General features: G+C 54.4%; 1 protein-coding gene across 1 annotated transcript; it reads right to left on the bottom strand.

Annotated features, from left to right (window-relative positions):
• Positions 1 to 14,843: 14,843 nt before the first annotated feature.
• BUD13 (BUD13 spliceosome associated protein) lies at positions 14,844 to 24,944 on the bottom strand. The gene is made up of 11 exons (XM_077304846.1): positions 24,680 to 24,944; positions 23,531 to 23,624; positions 22,804 to 22,888; positions 22,141 to 22,195; positions 20,802 to 21,100; positions 20,374 to 20,684; positions 20,027 to 20,135; positions 18,160 to 18,298; positions 17,808 to 17,992; positions 16,959 to 17,040; positions 14,844 to 15,789 (listed from the first exon to the last, which is right to left on the bottom strand). Exons 1-11 carry the CDS (start codon positions 24,808 to 24,810, stop codon positions 15,696 to 15,698), a joined length of 1,584 nt encoding a protein of 527 aa, XP_077160961.1. The 5' UTR covers positions 24,811 to 24,944; the 3' UTR covers positions 14,844 to 15,695.
• Positions 24,945 to 24,963: the final 19 nt, after the last annotated feature.

The raw sequence follows: 24,963 nt of genomic DNA, 5'->3' as shown, positions 1-24,963 counted from the left end.
GCAGGGGAGGGGAGGGGACTGGAAGACAAGAGAAGAAGAATAGCTGGGCCTGCGGGAGTTCCTGCGTTCAGTCTCCAGTGAAATATCTATGGATAGTTGTGACCTAAAGTGGACAAGACCAGGGCCCATGGGCTTCCGTGCAAAGCTGCTCCCACGTTCAGGGAAGCAGCTGCCCCCTGTTCCTCGCCATTCCTCCCTTCCCACCATGCCAGTCAGCCCAGCGGGACCAAATTCCCATTCAGGGATCTCTCTGTCCCTGGGAGCATTTCCTAACGGCAAGCAAGGCATCTCCTGCCTGCCTTGGAGGATCGATACAGTCCAGAAACACAGGCAGGAAGAGAGCAGGCTGTCCATGGGCAATTGCCTGCTCCCAGCACTGGATACCTGCTAATTATTTCCAAGGAGCCAGATGGCGATGTCCTAAATGCAAGAGTCACCTGCTCATGCACTAACACAGACACCCAAAAATGGCCAGATCTGCCTCACAGGAGCTGGGGGATTAGAAAGCAAGCTCCTTGCCAATTAATTAGTAATTACTTTGTTTGAAAAATAAACATTCTGGTAAATAAAAGTCATTGCATTCGGTGGAAACGAGCAAGGGCGCCAGCGGCAACAGCGAGTGTGGCTCCCTTCCCAAGCCGTTGCCACAGAGACCCCGCTAAGAAGCAACATGGCTTCTGGAGAAGAGGCGGCCCTGCTTCCGGGCAGCGGGGCAGAGAGCCTGGGCGGAGCAAGATAAGGTTCCTGTCCTGGCCTCCGTGTGACTTGGGCCAAGTCTTTTTCAAGTCACTTCCAACTGTACCTTAATTGGATCCGGTAGCACCTCTGGGGCTTGGCCCACGCCAGCGAGGCAGCCTCCCGGGCAGGTCCCCCCCCCACCACTGAATACGGGAAGCTGCCCGGGACGGGGCTAGCGTCAAGCCTGGAGCACATAGATGCTCACACCCTGAATCAGCCTTGGTGGGTCTTAAAGGGATCCAGGCCTGCTTCTGAGCTCCCGGCCACTTCCGACCTGGGCCTGCAAGACAACCCTGTGATTTGCTCCTGACTCAACAAAGAGAGAAAAGCCTCTGCCTCACTTGTATTTCATAACTCCGAATGAGCAGTAAATAAGAGGGCTAAAACCACCCAGAACCAGCAGCCAAAGGACATATCAAGGTGAAAGAATTACCCATGTTGCCCATCTGCCTGAATGGAGACAATGCCTTGTTGCCAAATCTGGTGCCCCTCCTGGCCATCGGAGGTGATTCAGAAATGCTTTCTTGCTAAAAGAACCAGTCCTATCAAAAAAGGGTCCCATGAACTGGGCTGGAGGAGGCTGGCAGGGGCAGAAGGAGCCCCACGCAGGGACCTGAGGCCTGTCTTCACCTGGGCCAGAAAAGGCACCGTAGTGAGCTTGACTACTAGCCCACCACCAGACCCCAGTGCCCCCCCCACCAGGAGATCACCTCTAGCTTCTGACATTTGGCCAGCAAAGGGAACATGCCTTGGGGGCCTTTATCTGCCCATAGCCTGCTTTTCTCCACAGGGAGGACCCAAAGGGGCACCAGCAGTCTCTCCCTTTGGGGGACTTGTACAAGCACAGGAAGTGTTTCTATTTACCCGTACAGGTCCCAGCTCCTGAGCAGGATCCCAGTGCGTTGCCTCTGGAAGCACAAATGGAAAGGGAGCATACCATAGACAGACCCCGCCAGCCAGAAGCCAACAGGCGGCCCGTGCTGGGGTGGGAGGCCCATCACCAACACGTCCGCTCAGGAGAAGGTAAGCGCCAAGAGACAGAGAGGAGCGAGGGAGGCTGCGAAAGAGCAAACCCAAGAGCCTCCTGACTGTGGCTCCCTGCGGCGTGATCTCAGCCGCTCAATACAAAATCACTTCGGAATGGGTGCAATTGGGGAAATGAGGAGGAGGTTCTGTCTGGAATGCACAATACCGAGGGGGGGGCAGAGAGTGGCTCCCGGGCCCACCCCCCTGCAGAGAACAGGCACCCTGTTTGTGATAACGTGATTTGTCAGCCGACAAGCAGCACTCGCATACCAATTTGGGACTCTGATTTGCCAGCAACTTTTTAATCCTTGAGTTGTTGTTGAAGAGATTAAAGTGTCTGCTTTGATACAGGCTGCTGGGCAGAAGCATAAATATCTCCATCACTTCATCTTTCAGCACTGCGGACAGAGACTGCCGGCCTGTCAAAAGAGGCTTCCTCCAGCTCCGGGAGGGACAACCGCAAATAACCTTCCGGCCACACATTTCACAAGGACTTTTCCTGGAAGGGGGAGGGGGGGGTCTTATTTATTTATTTTCAATATGTACTTCCTTCCTTCCTTCATTCATTCCTTCATTCCTTCCTTCCTTCATTCATTCATTTTCTGCAGGGCCTGCAAAAAGGAGCTCTTCCACCAGGCATTTGGTTGAGACCAGGCATAAAAGGTAAAGGTAAAGGTATCCCCTGTGCAAGCACCGAGTCATGTCTGACCCTTGGGGTGACGCCCTCTAGCGTTTTCTTGGCAGACTCAATACGGGGTGGTTTGCCAGTGCCTTCCGCAGTCATTACCGTTTACCCCCCAGCAAGCTGGGTACTCATTTTACCGACCTCGGAAGGATGGAAGGCTGAGTCAACCTTGAGCCGGCTGCTGGGATTGAACTCCCAGCCTCATGGGCAAAGCTTTCAGGCGGCTGCCTTACCACTCTGCGCCACAAGAGGCTCCACACCAGGCATAACCAACAGTGAATTAAGGGCCCCTGCTCCCCCCACCCCCCCAGAGCTCCACCAGAGCACTCTGGACCTGTTGTGCCATTGCATTGTTGCATTGTTGTGCAGTTATATTGCATTGTGTGCTGTTACAACTTTATTTGTTGAATTATTTAATTGTTACAACCACTGTTGTTAATATTATTGCTTGATTATTAATGCAGATTGTTCCATGTATGGTTCATAAGTTCAATGTAAACCGCCCTGAGCCTCCGGGGAGGGCAGCATATAAATATGATAGATAGATAGATAGATAGATAGATAGATAGATAGATAGATAGATAGATAGATAGATAGATAGATAGATAGATAGATAGATAGATAGATAGATAGATAGATAGATAGATAGATAGATAGATAGATAGATAGATAGATAGATAGATAGATAGATAGATCTATCTGGAGTGCCAGAGCTGGAATGAGCCGCCCCCCCCCGCCCCCTTTGCATGAGGGCCCGCCGGCATGGCCCCCGCCCCCGCCCCCTCCCGGGCAGGTCCCAGGGCTCTGCGGAGGATGGGCCCGCCAAGGGAGGGCCCCCGGCCGTGTCCCGACGGGGGCCCGAGGGAGCGTGCATGGCTGGCCGCTTTCCTGGTGCCCATCGAGTGGGGGGGGGCAGAGGGGCTCCTGCTTGCCCTCTGGAGATCCGACTGCCGCGTGGGGGGGTGTCAGGGGCAGCCTCCCTTTGGCAGCAGCTGCCCGGTGCCTCGGGGCTCCTCACTGTGGGACTGACCAGAAGCTACACCGAACTGGGTCAGACTCCCCAAGGTGCCCTCCGGGCGAGAAAGGCGGGGGGGGGGGGCTGCGACACTCCCCAGCCCCCAATCTCCAGGCGTTTCCCAACTTGGAGCAGTGCCCTCCTCCAGGAAGGCCCTTTTCCATTCTGGGGAGATCCCTGGCCAAGGGCCTTGAATCCCACCCCGCATTCTGGACCAGGAGTGCAGCCTCCTCTGGGGGGCCTCCTCTGGGGGGCCTTCTAGCCGGTCTCCAAAGGTAACCAGAAGCAGCTGCACCACCTGACTTTCTGCAACCCACAGAAAACGGAATATCTTTGGCCCAGAGCGGCAGAATACCCCCTTGGGGGGAAATGTTTTCTTCCTCTGAGGGGAGGGGCGGGGTTAGCCCGCTTGCTCCCCTCCCTTCAAAAGCTAATGCAAATGCCAGGAAGCAAGTGGGGGGGGGCTTCTTATTCCCAGCAGGACAGAAATGTATCATCTCTTGCTGACCACAGGAAGTGGGAGGGGGGTTGCCTACCAACCCCCAAAGAAGGAGGTTGCTCTGACTGGAGAGGAGGTGGGCAGCCATCTCGGACCCTGTGGCTGCCAGGTGAGCACTCCGTATTCAACAGGAACTTTTAACCCCTTAAGTGAGGCGCCTACTCTATTTCTAACATAGGATGGGGTATGTTTTAGCAGATGGACAGGAGGGTTGCCTTTCACCCAATTTCTTTTGGATTCTTTGGCTTAAATCTGTGCTGTGCTAAAAGTATGCTTCTTAACATTGTTCCTTTAATAACTTCTTTATAGCGTTGAAGCTGGCAGTGGTTCTCTGAGGCACATCATGCTCCCCCATCCCGGAAGTGCTCGTCCGGAGCCAAGGGAAGGAGCTTGGCAACAGTGGACCCCCCTCCCCCCCTCCCGCCCGAGTGTCGCCTGCATTTGACGGACCCGGTTGCAGCTTGGGCCCTGGGCAGCGGGTGGCCTCAGCTGGAAGGGGGGAGAAGCTGGGAGCCTGGTCCTCTCAGCGGGGAAATCCCACCGAATGGTCAGCAGTGGCAGTGAGTTGAGATACTTTCGCATATATCCCCTCCAGGAGGTGGCAACCAGCCAAAAACCAGAGTGGGGAAGGCGGAAGTGGGCTTGCAAAGCAAAAGTGGGCCTGTTCTGCCACATTACCAATGAGGCCCTTTCCGCAGTCCACCTGCCCTGGAAGTCCCACGCAGGGCATGGCTGCTGTCCCCTCCTCCCTCCCCCCTGACTCCAGGCCCAGCAGCCAACCTAGAAGAGAAAAGGGGCCTCCTCCAGCCCATCCCCAGCTTTCCAAACCGAAAGGAGCAACACCTCCAAATGGCTAGAGATTAATTGAAGCCTGCTGTCAAAATGTCACGGAGGGAAATGATTAAGTTCTGGGAAAACTCTCTTCCACCGTGCACGGAAGGCAGGCCGTCTCGACCGTGTCCCCCTAGGAAAGTGCGGGGAGTAATTAATCAAAAAGCTAATGAGAAATGTGTTTTCTTTCCTGGCCTAGCCCCACATCATATTCTTATTAGGCAAGGTGATTACAATCATCTTCAGGCATGCCTGGAGTTCAAATGGGGTTTTTTGCTCTGCTGCCACCAACTTTGAAAGCCATGAATAGCAAAGATAAACCCCGATAACGCCCATCAAGGAGCCCGTGTTTGTTCGCTTGTCCTGTGATTAGTGGTGGGTGTCACCTGCAACTGACTGGCGTCAAGAGCCTCTTGAAGGATGGCGGACTGTCCCATCTGCCAGCCATCTTCCCATGATGCACCTGGAGAGAGTTGCCTCCCCCGAAACAGAGTCCTCCAGCCCCGGGCCTGGCATTGCCTGCATCTTCTGGCCACGCAGTCAGCTGGCCCTGGAGGGAAGGGAAGAGGCCTCCGCCCAGTCCACAGTCTTGAATTATTCCATTCTTGCACAGAGGCCGCCAGAGAGGGGGGAAAGGGGCCTGTCCAGGAGCGCAATGGCTGCCAATGGAGTGTTCCAATGCGTGGCCCTCATGAGTTCCTTCTTGGCTGTGGAGCTGCTGGGCAGAGGTAGCTTCTGAGAGGCTCTAAAAAGAGCAGAGGGAGGGACCGTCTGTCTGGCTTCAGCATCCAGCTGCAGCTCATGGAATCCTGGAATTTGAAGAGACCCCCCCCCCTCAAGGCAGCTTCAGTGAAATGTGACCCAAAGACACACTTGTGCATGGATTTGGGGCTGTTGCCCTCCTCGGCAGAAGAAGAAAAAGAAGGGAGTTGTGTTTTGTATCCCGCTTTTCACTACTGAAGGAGTCTCAAAGCAGCCTACCCTGTGAGGGAGGTGGGGCTGAGAGAGCCCTCATATTCCTGCTCTGTGGGAACAGCTCTATCAGGGCTGTGGCGAGTCCGAGGTCACCCAACTGGCTGCACGTGGAGGAGGAGCGGGGAATCAAACCAGCTTGCCAGACTAGAAGCTGCCGCTCTTCACCGTGACGCCACGCTGGCTCTTGTCCTTGCTCGGGTGTGTGGCACCCTGATCCAGCCGAGAACTGCCATCCTTCTCAGCGCCTGCAGGCCTCACATGTTTGACTGTGGCTGGTCACAGAACTCTCCCCAAAGAGGACCCAGAAGCCAGCAACACAGCCGAGGCTGAGCACTTCAGTGTGCAGAGGAACCATGGGGGGAACACTGAGGAGTGACCCCGGCCCCGCCCGGACAGCATTTCTCTCTTGGAGGGGTGGTAGAAGAATAGGCTTCTCCATCCTGCTGGGCTGACCATCTCCTGTACTCCAGCCTTCCCTCAACACACCCAAAGCTGCTCTCATTTTTGGACCTCTGACCCTACCCCTTGGTGAACACATCCCTGTAAGGAGGGCCATTGTAAAACCTGGGGGTCTCCAGGCCTCACCTGCAGGCTGGCCCCCTTGCCCTGCTTTTCTGTCAGCCCACAGCCCGGTTGGGTTCACCTTGATGAGTTCTTCCCAGAGAGGTGGGGGTGGGGGGGTCCTCCTGTCTCCCTGCCTTTGTCTGCCGCGTATTGAGAATGCATCATGTGCGGCTCTGAAGCAATTATCTGGCACCGGCAGAGCCTTGGAGGCGCTTTGTGCGCTGGAGCCGGCAACATCTCCAGAGCTCCTCTTATCGGCCTGGCGTGAGGGTAATGAGTTTTATTGAATCACAGTCCTCATGCATACGAATGGGCCTCAGAGGGAAGGGGACAGCAGCTGCTCAGGGCCCAGGTCGAGGCCCTGCAGGGGAGGTGGAAGGCCGGGGGAGTGGCCGGGCACAGAACCCGCCCCAGGCCCCAGGCCCCACACCCCAGGCCCCAGGCCGCTGCTGCCCTCTCTTCCTCCTCTTCTCCCTCTTTTGGGTGAGTGGCCTTCAGACTCTCTTCTCAAAACCCACCTCTCCCAGGAGCCTCTTAGTTCTCTTCCCCAGGCAGGGGCAGCCCGCATGATCTCTGACTTTCCCCTTCCCTCCTGTGGTGAGGGTGTGGGCTCATGCGCCTCAACAGCACCCTCCTGATGCTTCTCCGTCGAGGGTCATGGCAGGCCTTCTTTCCCCGGCTTATAGGCCCTTGGGATTGCCTGCGGTATGTCGCTCCTGGGCCAGCTGGCCCCGCCAAAGTGCCCCAGCCCTGACCTGCATCACTAGCAGCCTGGCAGCCCAGAGGGCCTGGAAGAGAGCCCGTCCCCACCTGCCCCACGTCCCAACCTACTTGTGGGCTGCTTACGCCAGTGGGGAGCAGAGGGGGCTGGCTGGTGCCTTCCTCCCCAGAGTTGCCACCCCAAGTTTGGAAATATTTATTTATTATTTACATTTATAGAAGCCCCTATTGAACCGGTCATTTCAGGGTGGTTTACATCCATTGAAATAAAATATAATTAAAATCGACTGTTCACTGCCCCAAGATGTCACAGTGAGAGATGGCATATAAATCAAAGGCATAAATAAATAAATTCAATAATCCTATAGCCAGATCCAATTGGTTAGACCAGTTGGAAGACATGGGATTGGATATGCATTTATTGTCCTTCTGGTTTGAAGGAAAAGTGAATAGGAGCACTACAAGAGAACACGAAAACAATACTGCAAAGAAAAAGAAACAACAAATCAAGGAGGGCAATGAAGAAAGGGTGAAAATAAAGTCTCTTTATTGTGTTTCCTTTAAACAATTATGAGAGTCGACACTTAAAGCAGAGCTGAACAAGGTTCCGGCAGATCCTTGTTTGAACTGTCCTGCAGCAGCAGCAAATGCCCACACAGCATAGAAAACAGCTCTAAGAAGGAGCCCAGCTCAAAAGAGTCACTGAGCTTGGTTCCGTCTCTACAGCTGCAGGCAATAGATTGGCCCCTCTTCAGCACCTCTGCCTCTGACATAGTTGGACCCAGCTGTCCTGTCCCCACTGCCCTCCTCTTCCCCAAGCGACACAGACCCGCTTTCCCCCCCCCCTCACTCCGTGAGGCTTGGAGTCCGGCCCCTCAGCCGTCCTCACTGCCCTTCTCTGGACATGAGGGCACTGTGCACAGCAAACACCGATTTCTGGGGATCCCCAGCCCCAAGGAAGTGCACCAAACCCGGTGCAAGGAGGTGCTGCTGAGACCCGACTAAGCAGGGGCTGCAGGGGGGCCATCTTCTGCCACTGAGACCGGGATGATATCGGCCTCCCTCCACCTCCTTTCTTGGCTCCCCCTATTCTGATGCCACCTCTAGACGGGGGAGCCAGCAGAGGGCGCGAAGGGGGTGGGGATGAGGGTTTAAATTGAATTTTGTTAGTTTATTGTAGTTTTATTATTGTAACCATTGTAATTGTAATATTATTGTATTATCTGAACCGATATGGGGAGGGGCTGTATAGAAGATAAATGCTATTATTGTTACTAGGAGGATGCTCCACCTGTCCAGATCCTTCCTGAACCCAGAGCGGGACCCAGTATTCCGCAAGAGGCCTGACCGATGCCGAAGAGAGGGTCAAGGGGCTGCTTTGGAGGGTGGGCCACACAGCAGGCTGCTCCAAAGGGGTCCTCCCACTCCCCAAACATGCCCCCCCCTTGGATCGTGCCCATCTTTGCTTCTTATCTGTTCTTGAATTCTATTAAGCCATGGCCAGGAGAAAGACCATCCATTGGAGATTAACAAGCTTATTAGCACTTAATTATGCGAGCTGTCTGTAATTGAAAAGGGAAAAGAGGGAGCCGCATCAATATCCCCAGCCTGCCCGCGATCCTGGAGGCAATCCCCCCCCCACCCCCCACCGCCTTGCTATACTAGTCACAGAAATGCGAAGCTCGACGTCTTCAGAGGCCGGGTGAAGGATTAGGGAGGAGGGAGGGGCTCGGCTGCCCTCTGGACCCTCCCCGGGGGTCTGCGCGGGCTCCTCGTCCTCCCCCTCCCAGGAAGCAGGGGCCTGGGAAGCTCGAGGCGGCCCGACTTGCCCGTGGGCCTTGGGCACCCGTGCCCCCCCCTCCGCCTCCGCCCTGCCCTGGGCCAGCCGCCCCGCGCCCGAGGGGCCAGCCCAAAATGCCGAGGGGGGGGACCCCAAGCGGCCGCCACCCGCCTCCTCGCCTCCGTTCTGTCCTCGCAACAGCCCCGCGGGGCTGGCCAGGCTGCGCGGGGCGGGAGACAGGCGCCCCCCTTCCCCCAGCGGTCGTCCCGGGGCCACCCTGCTCGCCACCGCGCCCCTCTGCGCCAGCCAGCCAGCCAGCCAGAACCACCCCGCGGCTCCCATCCTGCCTTCCGGCGGGGCGGGGCGGGGCTGGCCGGGGGGGGGTGCCTGCCCGGCGGCCGGAAAAAGGACCTCCCGCCTGTCCTCCCGGCCGCCCTCCCGCCGAGCACTGCCCGGGGCACTGGGGGCGGGCTGGCCTGGCCTGGCCTCTGCTGCCATCTGCTGGCCGCCGGGCAGGTTGCAGGGGTGCCGGGTCACCTGCGGCTTGGCGCCCTCCGCGCAAGACCGAGGCCACACCTTGCCGTCTTCTGGAGCTCTTCCTTCCCTCCACGATGTCCCCCCACCCCCACCCCCTTGAGCCCAAACCAAAGGTCACCTGATGCACCTTGCTTATTATGCCCGTAAGGCCCGAGCAGCTGTTGCCCGTCTTCTCTAGGCTGGTGGACTGCTTGGGGCTCCCGCTCTGCCTCTCGCTGCCCACAGGAAAGCGCATATCCCAGCTGATGCTCGGGATTAAACCTCATTGATCTGAAGGGAGACTTTCTTCTCCTGCTTCAGACCAACACGGCCCTGGCCTGCCTTCTGGATTATAAATCGGGGGGGGGGGGGTTGGCACTTCCTTCATTCCACAGAACAGGCCAGGTAAATGGGCCGGGGGTCCCTTGCACGGTCCAAGAGGGCGCCTTCCGAACAGGAGGGGAGGGCTGTAGGCAGCAGCGCTTCCCTCTCTCTTCTGCGATGAGTCTGCAGAGAGGCTGCGAAAGGGGCAGGGAGATGGCCAAGACGGAGCAGGGAAGATGGCTCAGCAGAAGGGCTGCCAAAGAAGGTTTGGGATCAGGCACGGATTCTTGAACTAATTCTATATCTCTGGTATCTGTTCAAGCAGTTGGGGAGGAACTGTGGCTCAGTGGAAGATGATGATGAAGAAGAAGATGAAGAAGACGACGACAACTTTGTTTTTATACCCCACTTTTCACTACTCAAAGGAATCTCAAAGCGGCTTCCAATTGCCTTCCCTTTCCTCTCCCCGCAACAGACACCCTATGAGGTAGGTGAGGCTGAGAGAGCCCTGAGATTCCTGCTCGGGCAGAACAGCTTTATCAGGACTGTGGCGAGCTCAAGGTCACCCAGCTGGCTGCATGTAAAGGAGCGGGGAATCAAGCCCGGCTCGCCAGATTAGATGCCGCCGCCCTTAGCTACTGCACCACATCTTCTTAGCATGGAGAAAGGCCCATGGAGTTCAGTCCTTGGTGGCGTCTCCAGCCGGAGCGCTGAGGCAGGCGGTTGTGTAAAAAGACCTCCTCTCTCTTCCTGGGAGCCGAGAGAGCAGCAGTCGGCCAGAGTGGTTGGACCGAGGGCTGCTTCAGCAGAAGGCCACCTTGTGTATGTTCAGATCCTGGCTGTGTTCTTCCGCTTGGCCTCCTCTGGCTCCCCTCGACCATCTCCGCAGGACAGAAGGTGTTTCACGCACGGGAGGGCCACAGCCATCTCCAAGGACCTGCAGCTTAAACTGCCATTTACAACAAAAATAAATAATTTTTGTTTTCACACACACACACACACACCAAAAATGTTTTCTAATCGATTTCAAAAGGAAGAATTCCCACTGAGCCTTGCTCAGATGACAGCCATCTGCTTGAAGAGATACAAGACAACCATCCCTTCTTCCGGGCTGCGGGAAGAATAAGCAGCATTTCTAAGCAGGTGGAGGAGAGGGGAGAACCTCGGAGGCCACCGGTGCCTCAGCCCAGCTGACATTCAGGTGCTCTTCAGCAGAGAGCTGTCTGGGGGAGCCTGCCCTGCGGCCTGGGCTTTCTGGACGGCAGAAGCAGGGACAGGGGGTGGGGGTGGGGGTTCAACTCTGCACCCTTGGCCTCCATCTTCAAGCTGGCCTCAGGAGGGGGCACGCCACCCACCCCACCACACTTCCATTGCATGGGGGGGGGGAGTACCAGGTGATGTTGTGCACTAAGCCCTTAATCGTAACTAAACACATTACTGATGAGCTCATCAACAAAAATCTAATTATTATGTGTGAGGCCAGGCTTAATTGCTTGTCCTTGACATGACTAATGTACCACATAAGCCTCTTACCCGGTGTAAGCCGGCTGTTCTCATCATCCGGCTTCCTGTCGAAAGTATAAAAGGAAAAGAGTTAAATTGGAGGAGGAGAATGTTGCACAGTTCCAGCCCCCCCACACACACACACACACCCACACACGCAACAGTGTCTCCGAGAGTTCTGCCCCCCTTCCTCCAAGATGCGTCTGGGGAAAGGAAGGACCTTTGAATCTCTGGGAATGAGAGGAGCTTCCAGCTCCTGGGTGGAGAATTCCAGAAGATTTGGGGGGTGATTGATTGATTGGATTTTTAAAACCACCCCTCTTGGCACAGCTGTCTCGGGGTGGTATATAATTTAAAAACCAGTCATACAACAAATACACTTGCTAAAAACTGTCCCAGAGTGGCAGTCGGTGTCCTCTTGATTGCCAGGCCTGGTTCAACCAATTGTCTACCCAGGTCGTATGGGGGGGGGGGTGCTCTTAGATGTTCCTTAAGGCCTCAACTGAATGCCCGGCAGAAGGGCCTCCTGTGCCTCTTCCAGAGGCTCCTTCCGTCATGCGGGGGCCAACAGCAAGAAGGCTCCGGCTTTGGTCAAGGCCAGGCAGGCTTCTCTGGGCCAGGTACGACCAGCCTGTTGGAACCGGCTGAGCATAATGCTCTTGGGGGTGTATTCGGAGAGGTGGTCCTTCAGGTATGCCAGGCCCAGACCACGAATGACCTTAAAGGTCAAAACCAGCACCTTGGACTTAATCGGGAGCTCCCCTGGAAGCCAACCCAAGCATATAGGAGCCCTGCACGTTGTTCTGGTGAGGGCCCTGGCAGCTGTGTTTGGGACCAGTTGTAATTTCTGGAGCAGGGACCAGGGAAGGCCTGCGTAGAATGAGATACAGAAGTCTAGTCTAGTCTGGAGGTGACCAGTGCATGGACAATGGTGGTTAAGTGACCCAGGGCCAGGCAGGGTGCTGATAGTGCTGATGCCGATGGAAGAAGGGAGGTGTCAGTATCACACCCAGATTCCTGGCCAGGCTGAGCAGGCACACTTCCTCCACTGGTCCCTTCCTCTCCATTAGCAGTTCCCCTCACCGTCTTTGATGCCCTCCTCTGCCCTCCTCCAGTTTGTCAACATCTTCAACTGGGGTGCCCAAAACTGGACACAGGACTCCAAGGGAGGCCAAACCAGAGCAGAGCAAAGCGGTCTGAGTCCCGGGCTCCTAAACGGGGAGGGCTGTGTGTATTCGGCAGGCACCACTGGCAGAGACGGCTGGGTTCGGGTTACCCTTGACACCAACACTTGGGTTTCAGCATGGCTTTCTCACTGTTATTGTGTTTGTCTCGAATCATTGGTCAGCCACCTTTCCACCCAGCCCTTGAAACGCCCAGGCCCCCTTCTCCCCCATCACTGCACCCCTCCCAGCAGCCTACGTCCTGGACAGCCAGGCTCCTGCCCACCCCCTGCTAATTAGAGAGCACTAATTAGGCAACTGGGCTGCCAGAACTGGCTGTGCCGTGTGTCCCCCCTCCCCCCGCTTCCTGGCTCCGTGAAGACTTATCACTACACACAGGATGTTTACAATAATTTTTAATTTGTACAATTATTAATCATTTTTCTATCTGCTTCATTTGCATAATAATTAGCCTGCTCACTGTTTGCCATGACTATGAATGACAGTATTTTAAATTAAATTAAGATTTTAATATCCTCCTCCCCCTTCCCTATGGCTAAGGCTAATCAAAATCAGCCACACACGACTCCTGACGTGGCGCTTCTGGTTCCAGCAACAACACTCTGCCGGGCGCATGTGCAGCCCCTGAAGGCCAAGCCCCGCGTGGCAGTGGCAGCCTCACCTTTGCAGCAGCCAAGCAGCCAAGAACCTCCAGGGCTTCTCCCTCTGCGAAGGCTGCTGGGGTCACCGGGGGAGGGGGGTCCTAGCTGAAGGTTAGGGAATGCCTGGAGATTTGGAGTGGAGCGTGAGAAGGCCAAGGACCACCCCAGCACTGGAGTCCCCCCCTCGCAAGCAGCCATTTCCTCCTTGGGAACTGGTCTCTGAAGTCTGCAGGAGCTGTAATTCCAAGCGATCTCCAGGCCCCACCTAGAGGCTGGCAACCCTGCCCAGGCCTTGGCTGCTTACCCGTGATCAGAACCAGGGAGGCTGAGAACCTGACTGGAAGGGGCCACCCCATCCCCGTGGGCACAGAAAGCAGTGAGCTCACTGCCAAGCCAGTGGCGAGGAAAGACATGCTGCCCCAGCCACAGGTGGCAGGCCACAGGCACTTCCAGGGAGCAAGGGGTCTGATATTGGACAGATTGGTGTCCTTGGTGGCCACACACCTAGTTGCAATTTGGGCTGATCCAGCATTTCAGGAGGAGGATCTGAATGGACACTTTGCACTTCTGAATTGCAGACATTTTGCGCTTCCTAGAGAATTGTTTTTATTAACATCTCCTGCCTCCTTGGAAGGAACAGTTGAGAGCTATGGGGTCAAAGTGTTGGAAGAGTGGAATGGGACCCCCCCCCCCGAAGCCATGCCCCCTCCCCCCTTTCTTTGGCCACCCGGTACTTTGTCATCCCCCCGCATTCCTCAATAGCAATGGGGTGGGGGGATCGCCGTGTCCCACTTTCCTCAGCTTTGCCTTGGAGGCCTGTTTCCGAAGCTGCCTTTTCTCCAGGGAAACTGACCTCTGCATTCTGGGAATCAGCAGGAGTTCTCTAAGCTCTACCTGGAGGTTGGGAACCCCAGACACAGGGGGCTTGAATTATGCTCAACGTACGCTTGTGCTTTTCTGTGCCGCTCTGGCCAGTGAGGCAGGGCAGGGCAGGGCAGGGCAGGGCAGGGCAGGGCAGGGCAGGGCAGGGCAGGGCTCCAAAGCTCCCCAGGCTGGGCACTGCACAGAAGAGGCCTTCTCCAGCCATGCCTGTCATTCCCCCTGGAGCCCAGGAAGCTCCAGGCCAGACAGCCCTTCTCAGTCAGAGAACTGGCCCCTGCATTCTCCAGCCCAGAAAACACAAAATGGAGCTCCCCCCTCCCCTTCCCCCCAATGTCTCTGCAAACATGGTGAGACCAGCCCACAGAAAGTGCCCACGGCCACAGGGAAACATGGAGGAGACACAGTGGCCGTTGTTGGAGTCACAGCATAGAGGGAGGGTGGCCCTTGCCTCTTGTCCTCCCTAGCAGAGAAGAGGCCCCGCTGGAAGGTCTGCCCTGGCTGCTTGGGGGCTTCCAGGCGCAATTCAAGGTGCTGGTTCGTACCTAGGGCAGCCTAGGCCTAGGGCTCGCCCCTCCTACATCGCATCACCTTCCAGTTAAGCGATGCCTCACAGGGCTGGTTTTCGTTAACCGCAGCCTTTTGGGGTTAAGAGCCAGCGTGGTGTTGTGGCAACAAGCTAGGCTTGATTCCTCATTCCTCTTGCACAAGCTGGGCAACCTCGGTCTAGTCATAGTCCTATCAGAAGCTGTTCTCACAAAGCAGTCTCCCTGAGAGCTCTCTCAGCCCACTGACCACACAGGGTGTCTGTTGTGGGGAGAGATTGCCACTGATGGACGTCAGCAGAGAGGATTCTGGCTCGCCCCCTTGGTATTGCTGTGTCCTTTCCAGTCACACCACAGGAAAAGGGTATTAACAATTCTGACAGAATAAGGAAAATGAACATGATTCCTCACACCTCACTGTGGCAGTAACATGTCTTTAAAAACTGACACAAAGAAATACAAAGTTCTCATGGACAAAAGTATACAGTGTACAAAGGGTTTCAGAGACATTAACTGAACAGCCCCCACCTCAGAAGAACCTTGTTTTGCAGGGAAAGTCCTTGCTGAAGCTTCTTTGCACTTGGCCAGTCTGTCAACAGTGGCACTGCCCATGGAGGGAGGGGGGGGGAGATGTTACTCTCACCTCTTAATTTCCCAACCAGCTGCCTCAGCGAGCGGGACTGCACTGCCGACTGAGGCCACCTTGGAAACAGCCACTGTGCTCAGCCTGGGTGCCCTCAGGTGGAGGGGGACCGCTCTGGCCTCCCCAGTGCCTGAATCCAACCTGGCGCTGAGTCCAGGGTCACAGCACAGCCTGCAGCCTCCATCTCGCTCTGCAGACAGGACAACACAGGCCAGGACCTCCCGCCGAAGAGCTGCTGGTCACCCTTTATCCTGCCTTTGCTTCACCCCAACAAGCCAAACTTCTGCAAGAAGCTTTGGCAGATGCCGGCCGTCAGGCTCTCAAGGGCTCTGAAATTATCAGCCCCACCCAACAGGAACTGAGCCTTCTTGCAATCCAGCAGGGTGGCAGGAACTGTTCCCTGGGCTTCTGGCAAAAGGGAGCCCTCGCACGCATCCCTTCTTGCGCAGCGTCCGCTCCGGGAACATCCCAGCCGCGCTCTGCTGTGGCTGCCCAGAGCGAGATGCTTCTGCCACCATCCAAAAGCACCCAAAGAGTCTTGGGAGCTGAACGTCTTCCATCGTAGTTGCCAGGGGTGGAGCCACTGCGGAGGGGGGAGGAGCTTTCCCTGGCTCTCAGAGCAGCTGCTCACATGTCTTCCACACTCCACTTGTACGCCAGCTCCTGCACTGCCTTCTTGCTCGCAATTCGGGCAAAGCGTTTCTGTTCAAAGCCGTTGGACCTGCAGGGATGGAGACAGCAGCCAGAGGGTCTGTGAGGAACTCCGCCCACATCACAGAGAGCAGGGGGTGCCAGAGGGGTCCCAAAGGGCCACCCAACACTCTCCAGGCTCCCGGAGCCCAGAGGGTCACAGGAAGCCACAGAATCTGGGGGAGCCAAACGCTGCTAAGGGGCTTGTGGACAGCCAGAGAAAACAGGTGCCCGGGCAGAAGTCTCGTCAGCCTCGAGGATCAACCTCGCATACCAGAGTCACACCCTGAACTCAGAGTCATCCATCAGAGAAGGCTGAGGCTCTCTGCAAATTATGCAAACTGTAATTATTCCGGAGGGCTTTTTTACGCAGGCAACAGGGCTCTGCTGCACTGCAAGGGCTCGTTCTCAGCAGCTCAATTCCACACCCTTCCCAAGCCGGGCTCAAAACTGGAGTTCCCTCTCTTGTGACCCCAGGCTCCCTGGGAAGGGGGAAATGGCCAAATGGGCACTTGGGCATATGATTGTTAACTAATTAATTTTAGGGTGTTACTGATATTTAGTGTATGAGCATTTTATAGCCACCCCAAGACCATTTTGGACAGGGGCAGCCTAGAAACCCAATAAACAATAAAACAGAGATGCTTGGACCACAGGAAACGGACTGTAAACCACACTCTTGGGTCTGGTCTGCTTCTGAAAACAAAGTTCCCCTCCTATGTAGCTTCTGCGTCATTTCATGGGTTGTGTTTAAGTGCTTCTGCTTTGTTCCAGCTCTGCTTCAGACAGACCTCTGCGATCCAAACCCAATTTCAGTGGATCCAGGATGCCCCATCCTGTTGATCACATGGCCCTATATACACCGTGAGATCCATGAGAGGACACGCAGTACTGGATTTAAACTTCAAGTACAACGATATAGGCTAGATATCAGGGGGAAAAATTTCACAGTCAGAGTAGTTCAGCAGTGGAATAGGCTGCCTAAGGAGGTGGTGAGCTCCCCCTCACTGGCAGTCTTCAAGCAAAGGTTGGATACACACTTTTCTTGGATGCTTTAGGATGCTTAGGGCTGATCCTGCGTTGAGCAGGGGGTTGGACTAGATGGCCTGTATGGCCCCTTCCAACTCTATGATTCTATGATCCATCTTGTGCTTCAGCAAGGAACCACTAAGAACCCCCCAAGCAGAAAAACTGGCTTACCTGTCAACTCCATCCCAGCGATACCCAGGCCAGATGTTAAACCGGTTGAGAGGTGGGGCTGGTCCACTGTACTTTGGCTTTTCTGGGGGGGGGGGGGAGCGACAACAAAAGGCCTCATCATTTCCTCTGCATCAGCAGCCGGCACTCACACCCCACAGATGGCAGCCCAGGTACAAGTGCAGGGTCTAGGACAGCCCACTACCAACCTTGACATGCAAGCTATTTTTATTCCCTTTATTATTTCTAAACATCTGTTCCTCAGAAACTGGGCCCTAAAGGGGCTTTCAAGTTTATGAGTTAACATACCGTAAACACTTTATTTACAAGGTTTCTAGCCTGCCTGCCTTCTTCACACTCAAGGGAGTAAATATTAATAAGCACTAAGAAAACTTTACGGAGAAAGCACCGGGGGAGAGCAGCAGCCACCCCCTACAGTACAGTTCCGCTTCTCCAGACAACAGACCAGAGTCAGAGGAGAGCTGTCGGGAGACCGGGCAGCCTTTGCAGCATGACCATCTTTGCATATCACCTCCTTTAGAGAAGCCAAGCTTCTAGCTCTCGGAGTGAGGAGGACTGGAAATGGAAGATGCTAGTCAGCTGAAGCCCAGGGGAGCGGGGGGTGACACGACACCTCCATTCTCTCTGCAGGATCCCCGGACCCACTGCTCTTGTGGAGCCCTTTCTCCCACCCCACCAAAAGGGGGGCAGACACTATAATGCAAGCTTTGCACAAGCAGTTCCAGTAAAATGGGCTTGCAGCCCTTCTAAGCAGAGCCCCCCCCCCCCCCCCAGCCCCAGGGCCTAAGCACAGCTGGCCTCCAGCCCAGTAAGCCCTGGCCAAATGCAAACCTTTCCGATCTTTCCCCTCTTTGCTCTTTCTCTTCTTTATGAAGTTGGCCATGGGGTCTCCTTCTCGTTCCTGTTCCCGCAACATCTGATCCAAATCCTGGTCATCGATGTAGCGGGCCAGCGGCTTCTGCATTTCCTTCACTGCATCCTCCACATTCTGTTGCTGCTGCCTGCCCTGAGCGAGCCTGCAAAAGGCAACCAAGTCAGGAGGCTGGCATGTTCTCATCCACTGCCTGGAGAAGGCAGGGCTGCCTGCAAAATACAGCTCCAGGAAGCAACCTGCTGGGGATGGGTTTGCACAGCTATTGCCCCCGCCCACGATGAAAGTGGAGCCGAGGACTGGGCTGCTCACCCCTTGCCCCACTCGGCATACTGCGCGTCTCGCTCCAATTTCTGCTGAGCTGCCTTCTGCTGCTCCAGCCACTCCTGCTTCAGATCTCTCTTACGGCCGGACTTATCACGGAATACGGTGGCTGCATGTTGCGATTCATCTGCGAGAAGGAAACCCCCCCTGTCAGAGCAGAGCACATGAGAGCATTCCTCAATGGCACACCAGCCAGTCGATCAGCTCAGTCCCCTGCGAGGCCAGTCACACCTTTGTCACCCTCTGAATCTGGGCTCTCTGGACTGGAGTGCCCCGAGATGCCACGTGAGATTTCCAGGGCGACTTGAGAAAGGGAAGCCATATTCTGTCATTTTCTCCCCTGGGGCTATATTTACGTCTCATTTGCATACGCCGCCATTCCCCAAATATCCCACTCAGAAACTCCCATGCGGTTCAGGAGGCCCTGGCTCGACTAGCAGTGGGCACCCAACAGAGCCGGCCTTTCCCACCCCCAGGGGGCAGCACTTGTGGCTGGTTCTCTGGGCCCTGACCATAGGCCTGGTGGGACAGCCCTGCAGAACTGATCGCCATCTCACGCCACCTCCTTTGGGAGAGCATTCTACCAGGCTGGGCCCAGGGCCAAGTAGGACCGAGGCCTGTCTTACTTCCTTTGGGCCAGGGATCCTGAGCAGGGTTTTTCAGAAGATCTTAGCACTCTTTGGGGGATATAAGGGAAGAGGCGGCCCTGCAGATATGCCAGTCCCAGACTGTCAGGGTGCTGCATTTACAGTTTCGGAGCAGTTTCAAGGGCAGCCCTGCGCAGAGCGAGTTGCAGAAGTCTAATCTAGTAGTGACCATTGTATGCCACGCACATTACAAGATAGAAATGTTTCCCTGAAAAACAACCCAAATAATTTAACACAAACACCGAAAACTGTAAAACAAAAACAACACAAGGGATTTCAGATAGACAGCTACCCAAACGACCAAGTCTTGTGGCTCTGGAAAGACTGACGTGTCTCTCATGCCAGAAACACAACCAACCCCCCAGACACAAAACAGCAGCAGATACACGTCTGAGTGCACAGACAGGTAACTTTTTTCTGCCTGACTACACCTGACCCAACGAACACAACACAGAACCAGGAAAACGTTGCTGTGGCTACAATGGAGTGTGTGTGTGTGTGTGTGTGTGTGTGTGTGTGTGTGTCAAGAGGGTCAGTGTTCTGGGGGGAGGACTGAGCATCAGACTAGAATCTTGGAGGAGACCCACCCTGAGGAAGCCTGCCAGGTGACCTTGGTCCAATTACATAAACTTTCAGCCTTGCCTACTTCGCAGGATTATTGTGAGGACAAAATATAGAGAGTGAGAATGTGAGACAGAAGATAAATTAAGTAAACACATTTGGCCTGGTGCACTCAGCACAAGCGGAGTACCAGCAGCGTTGCAAACAGACTTAGGAGATCCCCTGGCTAAAAACTTGGCTCTTCGTGCAGAGCAAGCTCTTCAGGATGCCCCAGCCCACAGCCAGCAATTATCTACCCTGCTGGAACCTCAAAAGGCACCTTCGTTCCACGGGACACTTCACCTGCCTCAGGCAAACCTCTGTGGGAAAAGTGTTTGCCAACATCTCCCACATCCTGAGTGCCCATCCTGAGTGGCCTGTTTCTTTACAGAACGCCAGCCTGGCACCTACTCATTCCTGCCCCTTTCTGGGGCATTGGCAGGAGGGCCCGTCCAGAGTGCAACCCAGCCCTGATAAGCCTGACAGCCTAACATCTCATCCCAAAAACCGCCCCAAGTCTGCCTCTTTGAGAGGCCCCTGGGGAGAACAGCACACAGCCCGATCAAGACAGGATAAGACCCAGCAGGCAGGCCTCCCCCAGATCTCACCTTCCAGGTGTTTACTGCCTCTCTCTTGCTTCCGGAACGCCTGTCGCTCCCTCCGGAGTAGGTCAGCCGACACCAAGCCTGCTTGGCCACCTGACAGCATCTGAGGGTCCTACATACGAAACAAAACATATAATAGTCAAGTCAGCAATTGGCAGCCATGGGCTATTTCCACAAATGAGCAAAATACTCCCCCTCAATTCCACATTGGCTGGCTCTTCCAACCACGCCTAAGGCATAGCATCTCCTGTCACTCGCCCTGATGCTCGTCCAAAGTACACAGACTATGTCCCCAAACTGCTTCAAGCTACCAGCAGGAGAAAGAGTCAGGTGAGTGCCAAAATCTTTACCTGCTCGCTATTGCCCCTTCCTTTGCTGTCTCTGGCCCGCCACGGTGGTGAGGGGTCAGGTGGGCTTTGTGACTGCCGGGCCTCCTGCCTGACCTCTTGCCTTCTTCGGGGAGGAGACAAATCAGAGTCTGAAGACCCACACCGATTCCTTCTGGGAGGAGAAAGGTCCGGAGAATCCTGCAGCCGCCTACAGCAAATGGCCTGTGGTAAGGAGAGATCTGAATCCGAACAGGTGTTTGTCCTGCGGGGGGCGGAATCCGAATCAGATTCAGAATCGTGTCGCTGGGATGTTTCAGTGGCCAGCCGAGAGCCTGTCAAGAAAGAGATTTCAAAGGCTAGAATACAGGGAAGACAAGGAACGGCGTTCTTCCCCAGGCGAAGGAGTACTTCCCCTTCTGCTGCCTGGCACCTTCAACACGCCCACTTGCCTCCAACATAGCCTTGCTTTCTTGGTCCAGCAAGGGATGGCATCTGCTTCCCAGGAGGCGAAAGGTCAGTATCAGAATCATGTCTTTTCCTCCTGGGTGGGGATAAATCAGAGGGAACCTGATGCCCCCGATGGGTAAAGAGGTTCTCTGAACAGGCTGCTTCGTGGCCTCCACTTGCAACCCTGCGATTGCTTCTGCCCTTCTCGGAATGAAGCAGCACTGACAAGTTGTGTCGGTCCCTCCTGGGTGGGGACAATTCTGGCGAATGCTTTGATTGCTTGTGCTTCACACCTTCTGAACTGAAAGATAAAAAGGAAACCTACTGCCTACACAGAAGTGGACCAGGAGATCCTGCTATTTACCTCTGGTATTATATCTGGAATGTTCAAGAACATCAAGGAACAAGATCTGCTGAGGGAAAATCAGCATAGCTTCTCCAAAGGGGGTTTGGTGAGTATGTTGATGGGCAGGTGGGATAAGGGTGATTTAAGAGACACTATATACTTGGGCTTCCAAAAGGCTTTTGGTAAGGTACCCAGCTGAATAAGCTGAGCTATGATATAATTCTTATGGATTAAAACTCCACTGCCGCTGGTGGACAGCAATGACTGCTAATAGGATAGCTGTAATACAGGAATCACAGAGATTCAAGGAGCGGGGCCCAACAATGGCTACTCACCCTGGTGACTGAATGAGACCTCTGGATGTCAGATCCAGTAGGCAACATCGCTGGAAGTCCCTCCAGAGGCAACTGGTGCACTACTGTGCAAAACAGAATTCCGGACCAGAAGAACCACTGGTCTGATCCAGCAGGGATTTTCTGGCATTCTGCTATGGTTTTGCCAAGTTACAGCAAACACTTGAAGCTAGCTTGACATGTTCTCCTGGCCAGAGCAATTGCGCAACTTCCCTGTCAGCCTCAAGACTCTGTATCCAGCCACAAGCAGTTTGTGTCTCCCAGCACTACAGACGATGCAGCCAGCACTCCAATGCTTTCCTTGGAATGATACAGCAAATGTTGTTTTAGGCGAGTGCCCCCTCACCTTGCTGGAGATTACCGGCACAATTGCCACCTGTCTATTTTCAAGGCACCTACAAATCTTTTGTCCAACTATTGACCATTTCACAATGCCATTGCGTTCCATGAAAAGGCCTCTATTTGGCTTCAGGCTATTTTAAAGAACTGATCCTACAGGCAAGAGGAGGACAACCCAGCAGCAACAGAGAAAGCCATGTCTGGAGAGCTTATTCCCTGCCCACACTCACAACGTTCCCCCTCCACACCTACAGGTACATTGGCTAAATAACAGACTGTGATCCACCCAACCAGCCCCCTCACCTGTTGGATTTTGCAGCTCCAGAAAGATCAGAGCTTTGTGACTCTTCATTATGATCTAAAAAAGTAATAATTAAACCATCAAGTAAGAGCTCAAGCAGATGGCAGGCACACTTATAAGGTGTCCACAAAACAAGCCAAAGACCCTAACCTAGCCAAAGACCCCAAAGACAGGCTTCTTTGTGTCTTGAGAAAGACCTCCAGCCCCACCATCACTAGATAAGGGAAACCAGCCACTCTTTGGAACCTCAATGCTCAATGCGACATCTGCCTTTTCTTTCAGGAAAGTGGCCATGGCCACTGCTCGGGAGGGCTTGAGGTTCCCATTCTAAAATAGTTCCAGCTAGAGGAAATGGAGGATGGATCAGATGAAGATTTTGTGGGCTTCATGCCAGTGATAGAAAGTAAGGGGCCTGTCCTCTCCAACAATCCCCAGCCTTCCTCGCCACCTCCCCTTTCTACAGGGCCCTCCTCCAGGCACCCCAGCAGTCTCACTCTCCACCCACAATCTGCTGTGCCTCATGCCAAGGGGAGAGTGGGAATGCAAATGGGGAACCTTTTCTTTACTCCAACTATCAGGGCTGTCTAATGTTGACAGTGGCTGGAACAGAAAATCCCACAAGCACAAAGCCCACCCAAGATTCTCACAAAGCACAGACCACTCACCACCCAAGAGCTTCCACTTTTTACTGGCACGGAATTCCTCCATCCACTTTACTTCTTCGGGTCGTTCATCAATAAATTCAGCCACCTGAAAGTAATAGGGTAAGAGATGAGGTTTGGGTAAACTGCAAAGTCCCCTCCCCCTCAAAAAAAAAAACAGCTGTTAGATACAAACCTGCTACAGCAACTTGTATGTTAAATTACTTTTAAATTAAATTACTTAAGTTACAGTTTTGACTAAGTGTTGTATATAGTATTTACGCCAAAGCAAGAGCAGTTTTTCCTCTCAGGCATGCAATGGGGGGGGGGGGTCATCTTACAATCACATAAATACTATAGTTATTTCCAGTATTTTAAAAAGGTAGGGGGGGAGTGCATAACTTTGGCAAATAAAATAAATAAACAAAATAAATATTCAGAGTTGCCTTTCTTTTGAATGAATACAGTAACAGAGAAAGTAATGCTAATCAGAAGTCCTGTGGAGAGTGGCTCAGTGGTGAAGCCTCTGCTTGACAGGCTCCATGCTCAATCCATAGCATCGCCAGGTGGACGGCTCAGGTATAGGCAACGTGAAAGACTTCTGCTTTAGACCCTCAAGTACATGGACCGTGACTGTCGAGGGGTCTCATTCAGTATAAGATGGCTTCATTTGGTCATGTGTGTTCATGCTTACACCCGGGGAACCACCCTGTCTGTTTGCAGTCTAAATACTCAGTTCCTAAATACTCACCACAGGCAGGTCTCCATCTTCTACCTCTTCCTCCTCCTTTTCTTGCACATTAGAAATGCTTTTCCAACTCACATCATCATCCACTATACGGATCCTGGAAGTCAAAAGACGATAAAATGATGCATAATCAACACAATTTTTGACAGTAGCAAAAATGAAGTTCCTGTGTCTTGAACAGAAAACCTGAAAGGGCCATAGCTCGACCTCTCGCCAGCACCTTTCCAATCAGCTGCCATCAAGAAAGAAAGTAGGTTCTGAAGGATGAAGCGGATCCCTTTCTCATTGAATAATATTTCCAAAGAGATAGCTAACAGGACAAACAGGAATCTGGCAGCCCTTAACGAGATTATAATCTAACTGTAACAGTCCGTGGACAAAGTTTTAGTCCAGTGGCACCTTTAAGACCAACAATGTTTTTTTTTAATCTGAGCATAATCTTCCATGGGCATAGACACTTCTTCAGACACACTGAAAAAGAATGGAAACTGTCCATGTACAGTTTGTCACTGGACTTCTCTTTACCGAATCAAATGTATTAGTTGCCACAGACAAATCCTTCCCATTCATCCAGGCACTGTGCACAAGGTTATGGCATCTAGTACCTCCCAACAAATCTCAGTGTGACAAACTCATTCTGACTTACTTGCAAGTGTACACTTTCGAAGGCTCCCTGGTGAAAGATTCTCTAGCAAAACTCAACCCTATCAGGGCCCCTGGCCACCCGGGTTCCCTGCCTGGCCTCCACAGCGGCAAGAATCGTGGCCATTGCTGCCCTCTCACTGTCACCACCATATTCTCGCCAAGAGAACACCATAAAAGCCACACAATATGTTCTATTTCAGAACATCAAGAGATGGATCAGCTGAGCTGTCCGTCAGGCCCAGCAACCCGCAAGGCCAGCAAACGGGCCACGGAGGACAAGGGTCGCCCCTGAGACCTCCCTGCCCCCCTCCCTCGGCGAAGGCTCCTGTCCGTCGCCCTGGGCCGACTGGCTGCTCTCAGCTGAGTCCCGTCCCGCCCGGCCCCAGCGCTCGAGGGAGCGGAGCCGCGGGTTTCCAAGAGCGGGGGGGCGGGGGGGCTCAGCCCCACGAAGCCTGGCGACCAGCTGTCCCGGGGGCCACCCTGGCAGGGCGGGGCTCCTCGGCTCACCCCCCCATCGGCTCCTTGGGCCGCTTCCTCCGGCGCCGCTTCTTGGCCCCCGAGTCGGCCTCGCCCGCGCCAGGTTCCAGGTAGCGCCGCCGCAGGTACTCCGCCTTGGACAGGCCCGAGGCCGCCGCCATCTTCGCCGGAGGCCGGAAGCGGAAGTGGCGGAGGGCGGCTTCCGGCGACGCCTCGGAGGACCAGGAGGCCGGAAAGGGCGGGGCAAGGGGCCACCGAGCCGCCTCGTGCTGCCTAGAGAGGCAAGCCGGGGCAACTCCGCCCGTCCGACCTTC

Source organism: Paroedura picta, chromosome 12 (genome assembly GCF_049243985.1).
Source record: "Paroedura picta isolate Pp20150507F chromosome 12, Ppicta_v3.0, whole genome shotgun sequence".
Classification (NCBI taxonomy): Eukaryota; Metazoa; Chordata; class Lepidosauria; order Squamata; family Gekkonidae; genus Paroedura; species Paroedura picta.
This window is presented reverse-complemented; position numbering and strand designations above follow the sequence as displayed.

Bases quoted from the DNA above. Each gene is read 5' to 3' on its own strand.
- BUD13 (XM_077304846.1), bottom strand. From the start codon at position 24,810: ATGGCGGCGGCCTCGGGCCTGTCCAAGGCGGAGTACCTGCGGCGGCGC. The intron at 20,136-20,373 runs GTAAAGATTTTG...TTTCGTATGTAG, and splicing joins GAAGGGGCAATAGCGAGCAG to GACCCTCAGATGCTGTCAGG. The intron at 17,993-18,159 runs GTGAGCAGCCCA...TGCCTTTTGCAG, and splicing joins TATGCCGAGTGGGGCAAGGG to GCTCGCTCAGGGCAGGCAGC.